The following is a 23,519-nucleotide window of genomic DNA, read 5'->3' on the forward strand; positions in this document are numbered from 1 at the left end:
CGAATATTCGGAATATTTTATCAAAAAAAAAATGTTGTGAAATATTTTGACAACTGTGGTAGGAGAACTCTGATTGGCTCTGATGCAAAAGAAGGGCGGAGAAAGTATTCGCGAATATTCGGAAATCGAATATTGGTGATATTTTATCGAAATTTCGCTAATGCGAATGCGAAATTGATTGCGAGATTTTGACAACTCTGATTGGCTCTGATGCAAAAAAAAGGGTGGAGAATGTATTCGCGAATATTCGATTTCCGAATATCCCCATGAGTCCGCGGTCGGACTCATGGGGATGGCGGCAGGGTCGCGAGCACGCCAGCGCGTGCGACCACACGGACAGGCATTTAAAGGGGACGTACAGGTACGTTGATATGCCTGTCCGTGCCATTCTGCCGACGTATATATACAGGGGCTGGTCCTTAAGTGGTTAAAGAGAGTCATCTGACCATGCCAATGTTATTATGATAATTTTACTGAAGGTAAAATAGACTACATACCATAAATATGCAATGACACCAACAGGCCTGAAAGAAAAGAAAGAACACATTAAAAAAAATGAACAATGTGAGAGGATATATTTCTATTTATCACACATGAGTTGCATTTCATTGCCAATTCATACCATATATCAGTGACGGTAGAAATTGGCATCTGGTTGACAATCTCCGGGGCCACAAACTCAGGGGTTCCGTATTTGCAGTACTGTTGCTCCCCATCGGTCAGCTCCTGGGCATTCCCAAAATCACAGATCCGGATCTGATCGCCGCTCATGTCTGCCATGAGAATATTTTCTGGCTGCAAAGTGAACAAGTATATGTTACCCCCAGTGGTGTATTTAGGCTTTGTGCTGCCCTAGGCCTGACTTAAAGTGGAGGTTCACCCGGAAATGTTAATTTTTAACATTAGATTGATGCTCATTTTGTCTAGGGGAATCGGGTAGTTTTTTTAAAAACAAAGCAGCGATCTTCTCCGCCGCTTCCGGGTATGGGCTGCGGGACTGGGCGTTCCTTCTTGATTGACAGTCTTCCGACAGGCTTCCGACGGTCGCATCTATCGCGTCACGATTTTCCGAAAGTAGCCGAACGTCGGTGCGCAGGCGCCGTATAGAGCTGCACCGACGTTCGACTTCTTTCGGCTACTCGTGACGCGATGTATGCGACCGTCGGAAGACTGTCAATCAAATAGGAACGCCCAGTCCCGAAGACCATACCCGGAAGCGGCGGAGAAGATCGCTCTCTAAAACGGTAAGTACTGCTTTGTTTTTAAAAAAAACTACCCGATTCCCCTTGACAAAATGAGCATGAATCTAATGTTAAACAAAAATTTCGGGTGAACTCCTGCTTTAACTCAAGCAACCCCTAATTTAAATATGATCTACCCCTTCCTGTCAAGGCCACACCCCTTCCTGTTTATACCTGCCCTGAAATTTTCCAGTGGGGACACTAGTTCTGAGGGCCTTTGGGGGGGGGTGGGATTCCCTTAATCTGCAGAGATTTCCTCTCACTTCCTGTTTGGTTATGGGGCAGGAAATGAATGGATTGCAAAAAAAGTGTAAAAGTGTAGCACAAGCCGGCGGGGACTCATTTCATGCTGCCCCCCTGCTAAGTGCTGCCCTAAGCCTGGGCCTTGTTGGCCTAGGCCAAGATACAGCGTTGCTTACCACAGCTGGGATATTACCGGTAAATTGATTCTTTAAAATGTATGGCCACCCAATTTACATTGCCTAATGTTCACCATTGGACCCAGTACAAAAGTTTAATTTCAAATTACTGCAGCCACCTTTATTGGCATCTGCATTCCAATGCCAAAAAAAAATAAAAAACTTCTATCATTTAAAAAAATTAGTGGCCCGGATTCAGATAGATTCGTCTATCTATCTGCGGATACGTTACGCCGCCGTAATTTAGGGCGCAAGTTCCGTATTCAGAAAGGACGTGCGCCCTTAGTTACGGCGGTGTAACGTATGTTGTGCGGCGTAAGCCCGCCTAATTCAAATGGGGATGATGTGGGCGTGTTTTATTTAAATCAATGGTGACCCCGCGTATTTGACGTATTTTACAAAACGGCGCATGCGCCGTTCGTGAAAAAATCCCAGTGCGCATGCTCGAAATTACACCGCAAGTCGTCATTGCTTTAGACGTGAGCGTAACTTACGTACAGCCCTATTCGCGAACGACTTATGCAAACTACGTAAAATTTTCAAAATTCGCCGCGGGAACGACGTCCATACTTAACATTAGCTACGCCTCAAATAGCAGGGGTAACTTTACACCAAAAAAAGCCTAACGTAAACGACGTAAAAAAATGCGCCAGCCGGACGTATGTTTCTGAATCGGCGTAAATACCTAATTAACATATTCATTGCGTAACTATACGGAAGCGCCACCTATCGGCCAGCGTAAATATGCAGCCTAAGATACGACGGTGTAAGACACTTACGCCGGTCGGATCTTAGGGAAATCTATGCGTAACTGATTCTCTGAATCAGGCGCATAGATACGACGGCCCGCACTCAGAGATACGACGGTGTATCTGGAGATACGCCGTCGTATCTCGTTTCTGAATCCGGGCCAGTATGTCTATCTTCCCAGCCAGCCTTTTATACAGTCTGAAATTATTCTACAAGAGGGGTGGACTTTTGAGAAATCTGCAAAGATCTTTACTGTACAGATTTGCAAATGATGCAGTTATAGGCAGTTAAGACACTGTCCATACAAAAAGCAAAAAAGAGAAAGGAAGAAATATTTAACAGAAATATCTCAGCTAGCCAATGACTACATCGGCCTTGAAGACTGCTTGAGCCAGTTGGTAGCACAGTATTAACACTATCAACTGTATTGCCGCGTACACACGCTCGGAATTTTCGACAACAAATGTTCGATGGGAGCTTTTGGTCGGAAATTCTGACCGTGTAGTAGGCTCCATCGGACATTTGCTGTCGGAATTTCCGAAAAATTTTCGACAACAAAATCCATTCTCGGAAATTCCAATGGTGTGCGTTCAATTCCGACGCACAAAAATCCCAAGCATGCTCTGAATCAATTACGAGACGGAATCGCTCGGTCTGGTAAAACTGGAGTTCATAATGGAGATAGCACATTCGTCACGCTGAAACGGACTGAAAAGCACGAGGCCGAAAAGCGTGAATCATCTCTCACCAAACTTCTCCTAACACGACTGGTATTGAACTTCCCTTTTCTAGTGCCGTCGTACGTAATTGGGAGGTATGCCTTCAGTTTTGTATATCAGATGGGCCAGAAACTCTCAGAAACATCACATGCACTGGAAAGAGACAGGCAAGAAACTCACCTTGATGTCCAGATGTAATATTTTCTTGTGGTGCAAATAATATAATCCTTCCAAGATCTGACGCACAAAGGATCGGATCTATAACCAGAAAAAATGCTGTGAATGGTCCATGGGAACACACATTTATGTCTTATAGACACTGTCACCGCCCCTAAATGCAGTTTAAACATTGGCTCAGAGTTGGCCCACGTACTTACCGTATTTTTCGCTCCATAAGACGCACTTTTTCCCCCCCAAAAAATGGGGGAAAATGTCTCTGCGTCTTATGGAGCGAATGTTGACCAAGCCTCCCCAATCTAATCCCCTCCGTAACCGCCGCCAACCTACATACCACCCCAGCCGCAGAAGGGAAGCAGCCGGCGCCGTGTGCTGGAACTCACTGGGGTCAAACTGGTCCGCGGCAGCAGCGACCATCTTTTTAGAGCCCAGCTGGGCCCCAGCAGCACGCATTATGATCATATAGCAAGGGAAGGGGGGTCAGACCCAGGTAGAAGAAGGTGAGCAGGCCCAGTGTGCGGAGGCTCGCCCACACAATGTCATTACGTGTTGCTCTACACACTGGGCCTGCTCACCTGTTACTACAAGCCTATAGTGTGGTCAGGCAGGGGCGGACTGACAACTCATGGGGCCCCCGGGCAATAAAAGATTATGGGGCCCCGGGCTTACAGATGGCCACCAAGCCAGGAGGCATTACAGAGGCGGGGAAGCTAAAATCTCAGGATTTTTCACATCAAAAGCATGTCGGTTTTGGACATATCAGGCCAGGGACAGATGTAAGAAAAACACAGATTTTTACATACTGTCCCTGGTTTTAATGAGCCTGGCAACCCTAAAGGGGCACCCTAGTGGCATGGGGCCCTCGGGCAGTGCCCGAGTACCTCAATGGTCAGTCCGCCCCTGTTGTCAGGAAAGATTTGGTGGCGCTGTCGGTCTCTTGGATCGCAGTACCAGTGTCCACCAGCGGGTGTCTTCCTACACTCAGGACCTGTAGTTAGAGGACTCAGCTGCTGGTGGCACTGTTGGATCCTTGGGCCGTAGTACCGGTGTCCACCAGCGGGTGTATCCCGGCAGTGTGGAGCAGACAGCACTTGAGGCCAATTACAGGCATTCACATAAATACCCGGCTGATGATGGCTCTCATTGCCTTGGTATCGTCCTTGCGCCCTGATCTGCTTGCCTGTGATCTGATCCTGAACCTGTAACCTGATCCTGTCTCCCTGTTCTGATCCCCCATCCAAAAAATTATAACAAATTATCTGAATTTGAATATGAATTCAAATTCAAAAATTAAGAATTTGAAATGGAAACATATTGTAATAAATACTGTAAGCTATAAAAGTGAAATAAGATGACGATTCCTACTCAGTCTGCTTTATAGAATAGAATAGAGTTAGAGGTATCAGAGTAAAGGGGGCTGAATACAAATGTACCCCACACTTTTCACATATTTATTTGTAAAAAATAAATAAAAAAAAATTAATAATTTTCCTTCCACTTCACAATTATGTGCCACACTTTTTATTTACGAAAGGCAAATCCACTTTGCACTACAAGTGCAACCTACAAGTGCAAAGTGCACTTGGAAGTGAAGTTGCTATAAATCTGAGGGGTAGATCTGAAATGAGGGGAAGCTCTGCTGATTTTATCATTCAATCATGTGCAAGCTAAAATGCTGTTTTTTATTTTACTTGCATGTCCCCCTCAGATCTACGGCGACTGCTCTTCCAAGTGCACTTTCAGTGCAATTTCAAGTGCACTTTGCACTTGTAGTTTGCACTTGTAGTGCAAAGAGGATTTGCCTTTCGTAAATAACCCCCTTTGTGTCGGTCTATCACATAAAATCCCAATAAAATACATTTATGTTTTTGGTTGTAACATGACAAAATGTGTAAAATTTCAAGGAGTATGAATACTTTTTCAAGGCACTGTAGCCGTCTTCTGCAATACAAACACCACGTATATATATATATATGTGCTGTACTCACCTCTGATTCATGCACTATAGATTTCCTGACCACTCTGTCCAGAATCTCTTCCTTGGAACATCTGCAGCCAGTTAAGGAATAATATGAACACAAACTGGTGGCTACAATACACCGTACATCAGGGGTGCCCAACCAGTGGCCCGGGGGCCACATTTGGCCCGCGGAGCCCTCTGATGTGGCCCGCGACCTCCTGCTCTGGGATGTAATAAAATAGAATACTGTTAATAAAGGTACGTTTATTACTAAAATCACAGTGTATGTATATATATATATATATATGGGAATATCTGTTCTGCAGTGGTTTCAATCTGATCCACAGGTGCAGAGTAGTGCACCTGGGGCCCCGTACACACGAGAGGATCTATCCGCTGGAATTTATCCGCGGACCGGTTTCAGCGGATAGATCCCCTGGTGTGTACGATCCAGCGGATATTTATCCGCGGATATTTTTCAGGCAGATGGATTTCCAGCGGATCAAAATTTCTTAACTTGCTAAGAAATCGATCCGCTGGAATCCTGTCCAACGGATTGATCCGCTGGTCTGTACAGACTCACCGGATCAATCCGTCCGAATCCATCCCTCGCATGCGTCGTAATGATTCGACGCATGCGTGGAAGTCCTTATATCACAGTGTCGCGCACGTCGCCGCGTCATCATCGCGGCGACGGCGCGACACGTCACAGCGGATGGAATTCAGTGCGGATTTTGATCTCATGGTTAGTACAACCATGAGATCAAAATCCGCCAGAGGATTTGTCCGCGGAAACGGACCTCCGGACCGTTTCCGCGGATCGATCCTCTCGTGTGTACTAGGCCTTAGGGTTACCTGCACTGAGCCATAGACTTCTATTACCTGTGTTTTGTGTGCTTTCTGAAAGTGCACCACATCTATAGGATATAATAGAAGTCTATGGCAAAGTGCAGTTAACCTACAGGAGAGCCACAGGTGAACTGTGCTGCACTTTTGGTGCGGGTAAACAACAGAGCATCAGTGTGAAAGCAGCCTTAGGCCCCCTTCACACAGTCAGTCCGACCCACTCGAGCCATCCATTCACCTCTAAGGAGTGGCAGATGTAAATGGGCTTGTGTTTACAAACGCCTACCTCCAATCCAAGTAGAGTGGGCTCTTTAGAGTAGAGTGGGCTGCCATCCAGCTGCTCCGCTCAATTTGGCCCGCGACCGGTTACCAAGTCGCTTAAGTGGCCCTTGATCTTCAAAAGGTTGGGCACCGCTGCCGTACATCCTCACTTATGTTATTTTATACATTGGCATTCTACCATTTTTTATGCATATTTCATCTCAAAGTCTCAGCCTGAGATTCTTTAACTTCTTCAGACCCGGGCCATTGTCAAAAGACGGCCACAAGGTGGCTCTACAATGCCGGGAGGCCGTCTTTTTACGGCCTCTGGTCCTCCGGCCACTGGGCGGCGCGTCACTGAGATGCCGATGCCTGGCGGCTGCGATGTCCGCCAGGTACCCGTGATCGGCCGTGACAGAGCAGGGACGTGGATCTGTGTGTGTAAACACACAGATCCACGTCCTGTCAGGGAGAGAGGAGACCGATGCTGTGTCCCTTGTACACATTTAACCCCTTCCTTGCCCTGTAGTGTTAACCCCTTCCCTGCCAATCACATTTATACATTAACATTGCGTTTTTATAGCACTGATCGCTGTATAAATGTGAATGGTGCCAAAATAGTGTCAAAAGTGTCCGATGTGTGGCCATAATGTCGCAGTCCTGATAAAAATCGCAGATCGCCGCCATTACTAGTAAAAAAAAAAAATCTGAATTCTATCCCCTATTTTGTAGCCGCTATAAGTTTTGCGCAAACCAATATGTAGAAGAATACGCATCGGCCTAAACTGAGAAGAATTTTTTTTATTTTTTTTAAATTGGATATTTATTATAGCAAAAAGTAAAAAATATTGGGCCAGATCCACATACCCTGGCGCATCAATACGTCCGGCGTAGCGTATCTCAGATACACTACGCCGCCGTAACTTACAGCGTAATTTCCGTATCCTCAAAGAATTTGCGCCGTAAGTTACGGCGGTGTAGCGTAGCTGTGTCGGCGTAAGGGCGCGCAATTCAAATGGATGAGATGGGGGCGTGTTTTATGATAATTCCTATTGACCCCACGTAATCAACGTCTTTTTTGAACGCCGCATGTGCCGTCCGTGGGGGTATCCCAGTGCGCATGCTCGAAATTAACCCGCAACAAGCCAATGCTTTCGACGTGAAAGTCATTCTATGCAAAGCTCTATTCGCGAACGTTTTACGCAAACAACGTAAACGACGGAAAATATGAAGGTTCCCCCGACGTCCATGCTTAACATTGGCTACGCCTCATATAGCAGGGGTAACTTTACACCGGAAAAAGCCTTACGGAAACGACGTAAAAAAATGCGCCGGCCGGACGTACGTTTGTGGATTGGCGTATCTACCTAATTTGCATACTCGATGCGGAAATCGACGGAAGCGCCACCTAGCGGCCAGCGTAAATATGCAACTAAGATACGACGGCTTAAGAGACTTACGCCAGTCGGATCTTAGCCAAATTCCGGCGTATCTTGTTTTCTGAATACAGCATCCTAGAAGTTACGTGGCGTATTAATAGATACGCCAGCGCAACTTCTTTATGAATCTACCCCCATGTGTGTAACCACTTAAGCCCTGGACTATTTTGCTGGTCAAAGACCAGGCCATTTTTTGCACTTCGGCACTGCGTCGCTTTAACTGACAATTGCGCGGTCATGCGACGTGGCTCCCAAACAAAATTGGCGTCCTTTTTTTCCCACAAATAGAGCTTTCTTTTGGTGGTATTTGATCACCTCTGCGATTTTTAGTTTTTGCGCTATAAACAAAAATAGAGCGACAATTTTGAAAAAAAATTATATTTTTTACTTTTTGCTATAATAAATATCCCCTAAAAATATATATAAAAAAGATGTCTTTCTCAGTTCAGGCCGATACGTATTCTTCTTAGGCATGTGCATTTCGTTTCGTTCCGAATCGAAATTTGGACACATTTTTCATTATTCGGACATTCGGATGCATACAAATTCCCGAATTGTAATATAACGAATTTAACCGAATCCGAACAAACGTTTTCGAATCGAAAACCTGCGGACGAAATTCGATCGAATTCAAAAACAAATTCTTTTAGAATCGAATTCGAAAACAATTCGAATGAAAATTTAAAGCAAATTTGAATCAAAATCTAAAAAATATAAATTGATTTCTAAAAAAGAATACAATAAAATAGAATATAAAATAATAAAACAATAGAATGAAAATCAAAGAATAGTAAAGAACAGAATGGAATTTAATAGAATGTAATCAAATACAATAGAATATGACCTGGCTTCTTCTATCTATCTTCCATTTTCTGAAATTCGAAATTCATATAGAATGAACTCAAATTCGAATAGAAAAATATTAGAATTAGAGTAGAATACTAAAATATATATATATATATATATATATATATATATATATATATATATATATATATATATATATAAATATATAAATATATTTTTTTCTGCTCTATTCTAATATTTTTCTATTTGAATTTGAGTTCATTCTATATGAATTTCGCATTTTGATTCAAATTTGCTTTCATTTTTCATTCGAATTTGTTTTCGAATCGAATTGTTTTCGAATTCGATTCGAATAGAATTTGTTTTAGAATCCGATTGAAATATTATCGAATCCGATCGAAATATTTTCGAATCCGACCGGATTTTTCTAAATTTGGTCGAAAACGAACGAATTCCGAAAAAGAATTTAACACATGTAAAGAATCTAACTTAACAAAATTAATTAAATAACAAATTAAAACGAAACAAAACACATTTTTCCCTTTTGCATATGCCTAATTCTTCTACATATTTTTGGTAAAAAAAAAAAAACGCAATAAGCGTATATTGATTGGTTTGCGCAAAAGTTATAGCGTCTACAAAATGGGGGATAGTTTTATGGCATTTTTTTTATACATTTATTTTAATTAGTAATGGGGGAGATCTGCGATTTTTATTGGGACTACGACATTATGGCGGACACATTGGACACTTTTGACGCTATTTTGGGACCATTCACATTTATACAGCTATCAGTGCTATAAAAATGCACAGGGCCGATCCTAGGGTCACAGGCTCCTGGATGCAGAAATTTTTCTGGCGCCCCCACATGGGCGTCGTCATTTTACTAACTCCTCCCCTTTACAAAAGTTTCTATGGCAATGACTTAACCACAGAGATGCTCCCCCACAAAGTCTTCATTAACCTGGGATCCTTACATGATCTTTTAACAGTAAACAAAATACAGGAAGAGAAGCGGAGTACTTTATTGGGACCTGGAGAAGAGCCTCTGTGATGGAAACAAAGAGGGCTTCTGTTAGACGTTTGGCGCCCCCACCTCTGCAGGCGCCTGGGTGCAATGCACCCTGTGCACCCTGCCTAGGATCGGCCCTGAAAATGCTCTAATTACTGTGTAAATGACACTGTTAGGGAAGGGGTTAACCACTAGGTGATCAAGGTGTTAAGTGTGTCCTAGGGAGTGATTCTAACTGGGGGGGAGGGTGGTCTCGTAGATTTTGAAAAAAAAAAACAATATTTTATCATTTTTGCTATAAGAAATATCCCCCCAAAAAATAAAAAATAAAATTAATTACTTCATCAGTTTAGGCCAATGTGTATTTTTCTACATATTTTTGTAAATAAAAAATAGCAATAATCGTATATTAATTGGTTTGCGCAAAAGTTATCGCGTCTACAAAATAGGGAATAGATTTATGGAATTTTTATTATTATTTTTTATTTTACTAGTAATGGCTGAGATCTGTGATTATTATCATGACTGCAACATTATGGCGGACACATCGTTCCATTTTGACACATTTTTGGGACCATTGACATTTATACAGCGAACAGTGCTATAAATATGCATGGATTACTGTATAAATGTCACTGGCAGGGAAGGGGTTACCACTAGGGGGCGATCAAGGGGACTCATTTCTGGAAAACACACATTGTCATTCCCGATTTTTAGTGTACAGTGTATCCCTATACAATCTCTTTTTTAATGTGAAAATATGTGGCCTGCAATGGATACAGCTCCATGATGATGATTAGCGCGCTTCGCTTCTCAAACGCCTCGTGGAAATAAACAATCCGCTCGTGGCTGATCTGGGACAGTATTTTCATCTCTCTCCTCGCCTTCTCCTTGGATGACCCCCGCGATGGAATGAATTTGGCTGCAAAATCCAGACCGCTTCTCTTCTCCAGCACATGGCGGACGTAGGAGAACGCACCTCTGAGACACAAGAGACACTGCAAATAAAACTTTGTCCCTCTACACCGAATGAAACAACATCAACAACTAACAGCAGCAAACTTCAGCACACACAAACAAGATGAGAACCTGTCTATATACAAATACACTATATTACCAAAAGTATTGGGGCGCCTGCCTTTACACTCACATGAACTTTAATGGCATCCCAGTCTTATGGCCCGTACACACGATCCGAATATCGTACGACGGATCGTACGACTTTTTTCGCTTAATAGTCGCAAGTAAAGTGAAATAGGTTATTAACCACTTGCTTACTGGGCACATATACCCCCCTCCTGCCCAGGTGAAATTTCAGCTTTCGGCACTGCGTCGCTTTAACGAACAATTGCGCGGTCGTGCGACGTGGCTCCCAAACAAAATTGACGTCCTTTTTTCCCCACAAGTAGAGCTTTCTTTTGGTGGTATTTGATCGCCTGTGCGGTTTTTATTTTTTGCGCTATAAACAAAAAAGTGCGACAATTTTGAAAAAAATACAATATTTTTTACTTCTTGCTATAATAAATATCCCAATTTAAAAAAAAACAAAACATTTTTTTTCCTCAGTTTAGGCCGATGCGTATTCTTCTACATATTTTTGGTAAAAAAAAAAAAAAAAAATCGCAATAAGCGACTGGTTTGCGCAAAAGTTATAGCGCTTACAAAATAGGGGACAGAATAATTATTTATTATTATTTTTTTTTTTTACTAGAAATGGCGGCGATCTGCGATTTTTATTGGGACTGCGACGTTATGGCGGACACATCGGACACATTTTTGGCGCCATTCACATTTATACTGCGATCAGTGCTATAAATATGCACTAATTACAGTATAAATGTGACTGGCATTGAAGGGGTTAACACTAGGGGGTGAGGAAGGGGTTAAATATGTTTCCTATAAAGTGTTCTAACTGTAGGTGGAGGGGGGTGACTGGGGGAGGTGACCGATCTATGTCCCTATGTACAAGAGACACAGATCGGTCTCCTCTCCAGAGACAGCACCGCTGTCTCTGTGTAAAACGGCAATGAGAGATGATCTCATATGTTTACATATGAGATCATCTCTCATTGGCCGCACAGATCGCATCGCAAACGGCCACTCCGATTGGCCGTTCGCGGCGATCTGTAATTGGATGTGTCCAAGGGACACGGCCAACACAGATTTTCCCCGCTGCGCGCTCTGGAGCGCGCGCGGGGACCGCCCAAAGGGGCGGACGTCAATTGACGTCCACTTGGATTTTGGGATCTGCGCTGTAGCCGTCAATTGACGGCTAGCGGGTCCCAAGTAGTTAAAGTCACGAAAATTCTCGTACGACCGAAAAAAATAATTGGAAGTGATGTCATGTGTTGTAATGTATTTGTATTGTATTTTCGGACGACAACTGTACTGACTAAATGAATATCGTACGATCTGACATCGTACGAGGAAAATTTTCGTGCATGTCCGATCGAATAATATCGGACGAACTGTCGTGATCGGCTCTCGAAAGTAGTGTACACACGATCCGAAAATCATACGATCCTTCATCGGACGATCGCTTTCGTCCGATATTCGGATCGTGTGTACGGGCCATTAGTCTGTACAGTTCAATATTGAGTTGGCTCCGCCCTTTGCAGCTATAACAGCTTCAACTCTTCTGGGAAGGCCGTCCACAAGGTTTAGGAGTGTGTCTATGGGAATGTTTGACCATTCTTCCAGAAGCACATTTGTGAGGTCAGGCACTGATGTGGATGTGAAGCCCTGGCTCGCAGTCTCCGCTCAAATTCATCCCAAAGGTGTTCTATCGGGTTGAGGTCAGGACTCTGTGCAGACCAGTTAAGTGCCTCCACCCCAAACTCGCTCATCAATGTCTTTATGGACCTTGCTTTGTGCACTGGTGCGCAGTCATGTTGGAACAGGAAGGGGCCGTCCCCAAATTGTTCCCACAAGGTTGGGAGCATGAAATCATGCAAAATGTCTTGGTATGCCAACGCCTTAAGTGTTCCCTTCACTGGAACTAAGGGGCCAAGTCCAACACCTGAAAAACAACCCCCCCACCATAATCTCCCCTCCACCAAATTATTTGGACCAGTGCACAGAGCAAGGTCCATAAAGACATGAATGGGCGAGTTTGGGGTGGAGGAACTTGACTGGCCTGCACAGAATCCTGACCTCAACCTGATAGAACACCTTTGGGACGAATTAGAGAGGAGACTGTGAGCCCGGCCTTCTCATCCTCCAATGCAATACTCCCAACACACACGTTCCTGCACAAACGGCTGTATCTTAGATTGGGTGCTGAAATGACCAACGGCTGGAACCGACTTCAATCATGAGAAGGAAGTGTCCCCAGCACACCAGGACCTCAAAAATTGGGTTCAAAACTTTAAGCACTTAGGGCCAGATTCTGAAAGGACTTACAACGGCGCAGCGCCATTTACGCCGTAGTAAGTCCTAATCCGACCCGTCGTATCTATGCGCCTGATTTTTAGAATCAGTTACGCATAGATATCCATTAGATCTGACAGGCGACTTACGCCGTCGGATCGTAACTGCTAGGGGCGTGTAAGCTGATTTACGCGTCAAAATATGTAAATCAGCTAGATACGCGAATTCACGAACGTACGCCCGACCGACGCAGTAAAGTTACAATGTTTACGTTAGGCTTTTCCCGGCGTATAGTTGCCCCTGCTATATGAGGCATAAATGCGGCGTACCAATGTTAAGTATGGCCGTCGTTCCCACGTCGAAATTTGAAAAAGTTACGTCGTTTGCGTAAGTCGTCCGTGAATGGGGCTGGACGTCATTTACGTTCACGTCGAAACCAATGACGTCCTTGCGGCGTACTTTGGAGCAATGCACACTGGGAAATTCCACGGACGGCGCATGCGCCGTTCGGGAAAAACGTCAATCACGTCGGGTCACAGTAGATTTACATAAAACACGCCCCTCTGATCCAAATTTGAATTAGGCGGGCTTACGCCGGCCGATTTACGCTACCCTGCCGCAACTTACGGAGCAAGTGCTTTGAGAATACAGTACTTGCCCGTCTAAGTTGCGGAGGCGTAACGTAAATCAGATACATTACGCCCGCACAAAATTGCGCGGATGTACGAGAATCTGGCCCTAAGTATCAAAAAATAAAAGCGACGTTTTATCAGGCATGTGACCCCTTCTCGTCCAACATCAGTGCCTGACCTCACAAATGCACTTCTGGAAGAATGGTCAAACACTCCCATAGACACCCCTAAACCTTGTGGACAGTCTTCCCAGAAGAGTTGAAGCTGTTATAGCTGCAAAGGGCGGGGCCAACTCAATATTGAACCCTACAGACCAAGACTGGGATGCCATTAAAGTTCATGTGTGTGCAACGGCCTGCGTCCCAATACTTTTGGTAATATAGTGTAATTTGATAGGCAAATGTCTCAAGCATTTACAAAGCAATCACAAATAATCACTTTATTGTGTCTAATATGTTTATTTCCTATGAGCGTCAGCTCCATCTAGTGGCTATAAGGCGGTATTTTCCTGAAATACCATAATTAGTGAAAATACAGCCTTATGGCCACTAGATGGAGCTGACGTACATAGAACATGACTGGATTAGACATAAAATAGCGATAAAATATGATTGAGACATTCACACCGCAAATTTTCTACGGCTAGACCCCATAATTGTCAACAAAACCGTACAAAAGTTTATTTGTACCAGCTCAGAATTACACTCACACACCCAGGAAAAGACTTGCCTTCCGATCTCCTTGTGAATGGTGTAGTAATCGGTCATTCTCCGAGCTTTCAGTCCATCCGATTCGTCCATTGCTGACCCGGCTCCAGGATCCTCTGTACAAAAATGTACCATTAATATAAAGGACAGACTTCAAATATCACATCTGTAATAGCTGAGCTCGTTAGGCAAAACTTGCGTTCCCACTTGTGATTTTTAAAGTGCAATTTACAAGCCACTCAGAAGAGTGCTGCGCATAGGGCAGTCCACCCACTTCAATGGGCTACCCTATGCGCATCCGTCGCTGCAAAACGAACTCCGGCTCCTTTTTGGGGACAAGCCTCTCGCAATTTTTAACCGCATGTCTTGCCGCGCAATTCTGTCTAGTGCCAAAATCGCACCGCGTTTGAGGCGTCATTTGGAAGTGTTTTGCTGCGATTTGGAGTTGCAAACAAACAAAAACAAAAGCAAACGCATCCATCCATCCGTGTCTCCATGCTTTATTTTGTTAAGAAATCGCTTTGAAAGAAACCCCCCCCCCCCCAGCATTTCTGGCCACGGGTATCTTGAGTAAGGGCAGCTGATCCATGTAGAACAGGGGTGTCAAGCTCAATTTAATTGTGGGCCGCATTTACAGTATGGCTGCATCCATCCACCCACCCACGCTGCATCCATCCACCCACGTTGCATCCATCCACCCTCGCTGCATCCACCTACCCATGCTGCATCCATCCACCGACCCATGCTACATCCATCCACCCACCCACGCTGCATCCATCCACCCACGCTGCATCCATCCACGCTGCATCCATCCACCCACTCTGCATCCATCCACCCTTGCTGCATCCACCTACCCACGCTACATCCATCCACCCACGCTGCATCCATCCACGCTGCATCCATCCACGCTGAATCCATCCACCCTTGCTGCATCCACCTACCCACGCTGCATCCATCCACCCACGCTGAATCCATCCACCCTCGCTGCATCCACCTACCCACGCTGCATCCATCCACCCACCCACGCTGCATCCATCCACCCACGCTGCATCCATCCACGCTGCATCCATCCACCCACTCTGCATCCATCCACCCTTGCTGCATCCACCTACCCACGCTACATCCATCCACCCACGCTGCATCCATCCACGCTGCATCCATCCACGCTGAATCCATCCACCCTTGCTGCATCCACCTACCCACGCTGCATCCATCCACCCACGCTGAATCCATCCACCCTCGCTGCATCCACCTACCCACGCTGCATCCATCCACCCACCCATGCTGCATCCACCCACCCACGCTGCATCCACCCACCCACGCTGCATCCATCCACCCACGCTGCATCCATCCACCCACGCTGCATCCATCCACCCACCTACTCTGAATCAACCCACCCACACTGCATCCATCCACCCACGCTGCATCCACCCACAGGCTATCAAAGTCCTTTCAGACACTCTGGTAGGTATAATTTTACACCGGACAATGATATGACCTACCTGCGCACACCTGAAGTTCAGCCTTGCAGGAGAGCTCGCCGGCCAGGTTGCGTGCTGTGCAGGTATATACTCCCGAGTCCTCGGGGGAGGCATTGAGGATGACCAGGGAGCACTCCGCATCGTCATACACAAAGTTAAGATGTCCGCTCTCCACCAACAGCTGACCGTCCTGGAGGAAGTGAATAGAGGAAGAAGGAAAGTATCTGAGATGATGAAAATGACCATACACAAGGAAACCAATACTGATTGGTGTTTGCTGGAGGTGTCTGAGGTTAGTGAGTCACTGGAAAATGTTGACTGATCATCAGAAGCGTAACTACAACCTTCAGGGCCCCAGTGCAAGAAACCTTCCCTGTGAGCCTGCTGGGGCCTTTGTTTCCAAGCCTGGTGACTGAACGCCAGCATATAGTGGAACCGATACCCACAATTGCGACCACTGTAGTTATGCCTTTTTTCCCCCTCTTCCCCTTCATGCCCCTTCCTACACCTCACCACCCCCCCCCCCCCCCCCTAAGTGGTGGCTGGTGCTCAACATTTTTGTGGGGGCGCAAGCAAACTGAAAAAAAAACCCCATCAAACGTCGCCACTGCGCCATCAAACACAGCCACTGTACCATCAATTGCTGCCACTGTGCCCATCAAATGCTGCCACTGTGCCATCAAATGCAGCCACTGTACCCATCAATTGCCGCCACTGTGCCCATCAAACACAGCCACTGTACCCATCAATTGCTACCAGTGTGCCCATCAATTGCCGCTACTGTGCCAATCAAATGCTGCCAGTGTGCATCCCCGCTCGCCCGACACTTACCTGTCTCGGTGGAGCAGCGGGTCACAGTGGTGGTCTCCTCCATGCTCCTCCATGTCTTCTCCCGTCCTCTCTTACCATCCTTTGTTATGATTGGACGCCTGATAGGCATCCAGTCACAGTGCCTGTCGTTTCAGCCAATCAGGTGACAGGTAACGGACCCGAGCACCTGATTGGCTGAGAGGCGGTTCAGTGTCAGGAAAGCAAATATTCATTTGCTTTCCTAACACAACGATGAGTGAACTGCGAGCGCCCAGCCGTTCACCTTTTTTGGACGCCTATTAGAGCCTATGGCTCTAATCAGGTGCTTCCAAAAAATACCCCACCACTGTAATTCAGGATCCCGGTCCCAGAAAAGGGCCCGGCGCCTGAATAGGGGGTGGCAGCAGCGACCATAGAAAGATTCATGGAATGCACAGAATCTATCTATGGTGATAGAGTGGTGGCAGGAGAGAGGGGGCGGCGCCCGTTCGCCCTTACGGACGCACCGCCGCCGCCTCCCCACCCCTCCTTATTACCCTGCCCTTACTTATCCCCTTTCTTCTTCTTTTTTTGTCTCGCTTTTGGTTTCTTTTTAATCACCTTATGTAACCACTAGAGCTCAATATCATGGAGCACTGATAATCGTCCAGATTTGGTCATTTGTTACGTTGGCGAAATACCGCACTCAATGATCGTAGTTATCATACCAGCACTTAAATACCCAATTATATAGACAAAACACACCCCAATCTAATTTAGCACTAGACAGAAGGCTTGTTATTATAGTGAGCACTAAACTTTAACTGATCCAACCTAACCCAACCTTATGTCTTAAGCCTCATACACACGATCGGACTTCCATCGCACAAATCCGTGGATTTGGCCGTGAACTTGTTCTGCATATAGACGGCAGAACTTTTTCAGCCAACATACATGAAACTACGTGTTTTTTCAGCTCTTTAGCGCCACCCTTTGGGCAACTTCTGCTAATGTTGTCTTATGGTTAGCATTGGTTTGGAGCATGCGATAATCCGACGGAACACATTTGTTGTCGGACAATTTGAGAGCATGGCCATCCAACATTTGTTGTCGGAAATTCTGACAACAATTGTCCCATGCAGCATACAGACGGTCGGATCGTCCGACAAAACACGTCCATCACACAATTGTTGTTGGAATATCCGATCGTGTGTACGGGCCTTAATTGATAACAGCTCTTCCGACGTTCTGTTTAGGAGCATTCTAAACATATTTTTGTTTACCAATAAAATATTGTGGAATAAAAAAATACGAAATAAAATTGACCAAAAACCAATCAGGTGGATGTGGGGCTGATTTGAACATACCTTGTACCACATGATGTCTGGTACTGGTTTTCCTTCCACCACCACAACGCAGCGGGCTGTCTCCCCTGTTCTTATCTCTATGTCTTCCATGATAGAGTCAAAACGGGGCGTCTCTGTAAAAAAAAAAGGAGATTTAATATAATAAAATATAACCACTTGAGCTCCAGATGGTTTTACTCCCCTTTCATGACCAGGCCATTGTTTGCTAGTCAGCACTGTGCTATTTTAACTGGTAATTGCGCAGTCAAGGAAAACACTGTACCCAAACAAAATTTATATACAGTAATTGTTTTTTCCACACAAATAGAGCTTTTGTTTTGATGGTATTTGATCACCACTGTTTTTTTTTTTTTTTTGCAATATAAAAGAAAAAAAAAAGAAAAACATTTTGAAAAAATAATAATATTTTTTACTCTCTGCTAAAAAAAAAAAAACATAGCCAATAAAAAATGTAAAAAAATCGAATTACTTCGTAAATTTTGGTCAAAAATGTATTCTGCTACATGTCTTTCAGAAAAAAAAAATATATAAATCAATAAGTGTATATTGATTGGTTTGCATGAAAGTGAAAGCGTCTACAAACTGTGGGATTTTTTTATTTTTATTTTTTTAAACTACTAATGGCGGTGATCAGCGACTTATAATGGGACTGTGATAGTGCAGCAGACAATCTGACACTAACTGACGCTGGGGGGGGGGACTAACTAACTGGCACTGACATCACTAGTGACACTAATACAGTGATCAGTAATAATACTATATACACTGTCACAGTACTAATGACACTGGCTGGGAAGGAGTTAACATCTAAGGCAGTGATGGTGAACCTTGGCACCCCAGATGTTTTGGAACTACATTTCCCATGATGCTCATGCACTCTGCAGTGTAGGGAAATGTAGTTCCAAAACATCTGGGGTGCCAAGGTTTGCCATCACTGATCTGGGGCGATCAAAGGGTTAAATGTGTGCCTAACTGTGTGTAATGTGTGCTGCTTTTACTAACAGATCTCTATGTTTCTTATCCCTGCTTTACAGGGATAAGAAACAGAGATCATCCCCTCTGTACAGAGCCTTATGTTGATTGCCAACACAGGGCTCTGGGCTGTGATTGGACACAGCTGATCAGCAGGTCCTGGCCATAAATAATTGGCCGGGGCCTGCTTCCATACTCCCGCTGAGTACTATAACAGTGGGTGTTGTCGGGGGGCGGGGCACGCCCGCACCCTAAACCAGGCAGCGATGTACCAGTATGTTGCTTTGCCTGCAGGGGCCACCTCTCAACAGTATATTGTGGGCAAGTTATCCTTAAAGCGGACTTCCACCATTTTTTCTTAATGTCAGTAACTACAAATACTGCAGCTGCTGACTTTTAATATATGGACACTTACCTGTCCATGGTGCCTGCGATGTCAGCACCCAAAGCCGATCTGTCCCTCAGCTCTCGGGTGCTGCTGCCGCCGCCATCTCCTGTAAGGGAATCAGGAAGTGAAGCCTTGCAGCTTCACAGCCTGGTTCCCTACTGCGCATGCGCGACTCGCACTGCGCAATTCCACTGGTCACTGCTGTCTTCTGGGACCTGTGTGTCTCCCAGAAGACATTGGGGGGGCTTAGATAGCCGCAGGTGGCTCTGCTATCTATGCCCGGAAGTGGGAGCAAAATACCTGTATTAAACAGGTATCTGCTCCCCCCTGAAAGGTGGCAAATGGGACATCGGAGGAGGGGGGAAGGTTTCCGAAAAGCAGAAGTTCCATTTTTGGGTGGAACTCCACTTTAAGTGGATAAAATATATAACAAAACATAATGGCCCGGATTCAAAAAGATCTGCCTATCTTTAGGCGGGCGTATCGTATCTCAGATACATTACGCCGCCATAACTTAGAGCGGCAGGTCCCGTATTCAGAAACAACTTGCGCTCTAAGTTACGGCGGCGTAGTGTATCTGACACGGCGTAAGCCCGCCTAATTCAAACTAGGCTGGTAGGGGGCGTGTTGTATGTAAATGTTTCGTGACCCCACGTAAATGACGCACTTTTCGAACGGCGCATGCGCGCGCATGCTCAGTATCACGTCGAATTTTCTAAGTAAATTACGCCCGCTAAATACTTAGACGACGTGAACGTAACTTACGCACAGCCCTATTCGCGTACGACTTACGCTTACAGCGTAAACGACGCAAAATTCGACGCTGGCCCGACGTCCATACTTAACATTGGCTACACCTCCTATAGCAGGGGTAACTTTACGCCGGAAAAAGCCTTACGTAAACGGCGTAAATCACGTACGTTTCTGAATCGCCGTATCTATCTCATTTGCATATTCTACGCAGAAATCTACGGAAGCGCCCCTAGCGGTCAGCGTAAATATGCACCCTAAGATACGACGGCGTAGGAGACTTACGCCGTTCGTATCTAGGCAACATTGAGGCGTATCTGATTCTATGAATCAGGCTCCGAGATGCGACGGCCCGCATTCGGAGATACGCCGACGTAACTCCTTTCTGAATCCGGGCCAATGACTTCCGTCTAGGAGCCATAATAAAGTATTTCCCAAATCACTCTATTTTTTAACCACTTCCGGACCGCCGCCTGTACATATACGTCGGCAGAATGGCACGGACAGGTACATTGGCGTACCTGTACGTCCCTGCCTCGACGTGGGTCAGGGGTCCGATCGAGACCCCCCCCCGGTACATGCGGCGGTTCCCGTGGCTGTCCGAGCGATCCGGGACGACGGCGTGGCTATTCGTTTCTAGCCACCCCCTCGCGATCGCTCCCCGGAGCTGAAGAACGGGGAGAGCCGTATGTAAATACGGCTTCCCCGTGCTTCACTGTGGCGGCTGCATCGATCGTGTGATCCCTTATATAGGGAGACTCGATCGATGACGTCAGTCCTACAGCCACACCCCCCTACAGTTGTAAACACACACTAGGTGAACCCTAACTCCTACAGCGCCCCCTTTGGTTAACTCCCAAACTGCAACTGTCATTTTCACAATAAACAATGCAATTTAAATGCATTTTTTGCTGTGAAAATGACAATGGTCCCAAAAAATTTGTCAAAATTATCCGAAGTGTCCGCCATAATGTCGCAGTCACGGAAAAAATCGCTGATCGCCGCCATAAGTAGTAAAAAAAATAAAAATAAATAAAACTATCCCCTATTTTGTAAACACTATACATTTTGCGCAAACCAATCGATAAACGCTTATTGCGATTTTTTTTACCAAAAATAGGTAGAAGAATACGTATCGGCCTAAACTGAGGAAAAAAATTATTTATATATGTTTTTGGGGGATATTTATAGCAAAAAGTAAAAAATATTGAATTTTTTTCAAAATTGTCGCTCTATTTTTGTTTATAGCGCAAAAAATAAAAACCGCAGAGGTGATCAAATACCACAAAAAGAAATCTCTATTTGTGGGGAAAAAAGGACGCCAATTTTGTTTGGGAGCCATGTCGCACGACCGCGCAATTGTCTGTTAAAGCGACGCAGTGCCGAATTGTAAAAACCCCTTGGGTCATTTAGCTGCATATTGGTCCGGTCCTTAAGTGGTTAAGAATGAATAACATTTGACCTGGAGAGAAAGTAATTCGGTTTTTGCTCCCTCCCAACATGTAAATGAAGCTTTATGTAGCTCCTAACAGCTCATATGTCCTGTGTGTGCAAATGGTACCTGCCATCTCTATGTTGACGGTGCACCTGTCGGCTCCATACCGGTTCCTGGCTTCGAATGTCAGCGGGCCGAGGTCGGATTTCTTGGGACTGAAGATTGTGAGCGAGTGCTGCCCGTCGTCCGGCATACTCATCTCACGCACGCCATCAACGCTGCGAAGAATCGTGCCTGCTCTAGGGAGAAGGACTTGTGTTTATAATAAGGCACAAATCTGGTTTACAGCAAAACGTATATCAGGGCAGTGTTTGTTTTTTGTTGTATTTGGTGAGCCTGTCCTGAAGCACAATGGAAGCCCCGCAGAATACAAAACAGCTTCATAGGAACATAGAAAAAGAGCAAGTGGTCCATTGAGCCCCCCCTCCCCCGAGATTCGATCCATCTATGGGCAGGCTGATTGTACCAAAGTCAATCCATCGATCGACTTGTCTACAACCAGCATGTCGGATTACTAGAATTATTGGTGGCCTTTGTCAGAGCATCAGGAACCCTTTTGGGTCTTCTCTGTTGTATGCCAGGAAAGCAATGGTCAAGTCCTTTATCGCCCCTACCTTCGATTTCTGGAAATCTTTGGTCAATTTGGTTCTTCCACTTTATAAGGCCACCTACCTATATAGAGGTTTCTCAAACATTTTTCATAAGGTGTGGAATCTTTGGCTTAAATCCATATCTACCAATGCGCCGTATGAGGACCCTGCCTAAAACGTACTCTCGGTCGGGCGAGGGCGTTTTCTTGAGCTGAATATTTTGCTCTACCGTAGCTTGCTTCTTTAGACCCCTTTCACACTGGTGCCGCCCATAGCGGCGGCAGTAAAATAGCTGTAAAACGCCGCTATTTTACCGTCGGATTTGCGGTGCATTTCGGTCGCTAGCGGGGCGCTTTTAACCCCCGCTAGCGGCCGAGAAAGGGTTAATACCGCCCGCAATGTGCCGTTACAGCAGCGTATTGCCGGCGATATGGCAGTGCTGCCCATTGATTTCAATGGGAAGGAGCAGCGGTGAGTTGCACCGCTCCAGTGTGAAAGCCCTCGGAATTCACACTGGAGTGTGAGGAGCAGCTGTTTAAGGGCGGATTGCAGGCGCTATTTTTAACGCTATAGCCCCTGCAAAACGCCCTCGGTGTGAAAGGGGTCTCAGGCCCCGTACACACGATAGAATCTATCCGCTGAAAAATCCCAGCAAATGGGTTTCAGCGGATAGATCCTATGGTGTGTACACTCCAGCGGATCTGTTTCCGCGGATATTTATCCCCTGGGATGGATTCCAGCAGATAAATATTTGCTGACATGCCAAACAAATCCATCTGCTGGAATCCATCCCAACGGATGGATCCGCTGGTCTGTATAGACTCACCGGATCCATCCATCTGAAGGGATCCCCCGCATGCGTCGTAATGATTAGACGCATGCGTGGAATTCCTTATATGACAGCGTCGCGCACGTCGCCGCGCCATAATCGCGGCGACGGCGTGACACGTCATCGCCAGAGGATTTCGGCGCGGATTTCAATGCGATGGTGTGTACACTCCATCGCATGAAAATCCGCCGAAATCCTCAAGAGGATTTATCCGCGGAAACGGTCCGCTGGACCGTATTCGCGGATAAATTCTCTCGTGTGTATGGGGCCTTAGGGTATCTTTAGTGGGTATCTCTTGGACTTTCAGATAAATATTCACTGAAAACTAGACATGTGCAATACCCAAATTTTTCAATTTAAGAGTTTTCGTATATTCGGAAAAAAATCTGCTTCTTTCCGGATGCACTGCACGTATTACATTGCAGAAACAACTTTATATGTAAAACAAATTAACCTAAGATACTGGCTAATCTGAAAAACCTAGGAATATTGGGCCATATTCTCATAGAAGTTACGATG

At 45.4% G+C, this 23,519-nt stretch overlaps 1 protein-coding gene across 1 annotated transcript in view; it reads right to left on the bottom strand.

The window, feature by feature from the left end:
- SPEG (striated muscle enriched protein kinase) overlaps positions 1 to 23,519 on the bottom strand; it is a 382,864-nt gene that overhangs the window by 72,620 nt on the left and 286,725 nt on the right. Inside the window, exons 18-26 of the mRNA XM_040358128.1 lie at positions 21,648 to 21,820; positions 17,977 to 18,089; positions 15,842 to 16,010; positions 14,362 to 14,455; positions 10,412 to 10,612; positions 5,295 to 5,355; positions 3,310 to 3,387; positions 623 to 795; positions 498 to 524 (exon numbers count right to left, since the gene is read on the bottom strand). Coding sequence (XP_040214062.1) covers positions 498 to 524; positions 623 to 795; positions 3,310 to 3,387; positions 5,295 to 5,355; positions 10,412 to 10,612; positions 14,362 to 14,455; positions 15,842 to 16,010; positions 17,977 to 18,089; positions 21,648 to 21,820 — 1,089 coding nt within the window. The remainder of the gene's footprint in view (positions 1 to 497; positions 525 to 622; positions 796 to 3,309; positions 3,388 to 5,294; positions 5,356 to 10,411; positions 10,613 to 14,361; positions 14,456 to 15,841; positions 16,011 to 17,976; positions 18,090 to 21,647; positions 21,821 to 23,519) is intronic.

Source organism: Rana temporaria, chromosome 6, assembly GCF_905171775.1.
Source record: "Rana temporaria chromosome 6, aRanTem1.1, whole genome shotgun sequence".
Classification (NCBI taxonomy): Eukaryota; Metazoa; Chordata; class Amphibia; order Anura; family Ranidae; genus Rana; species Rana temporaria.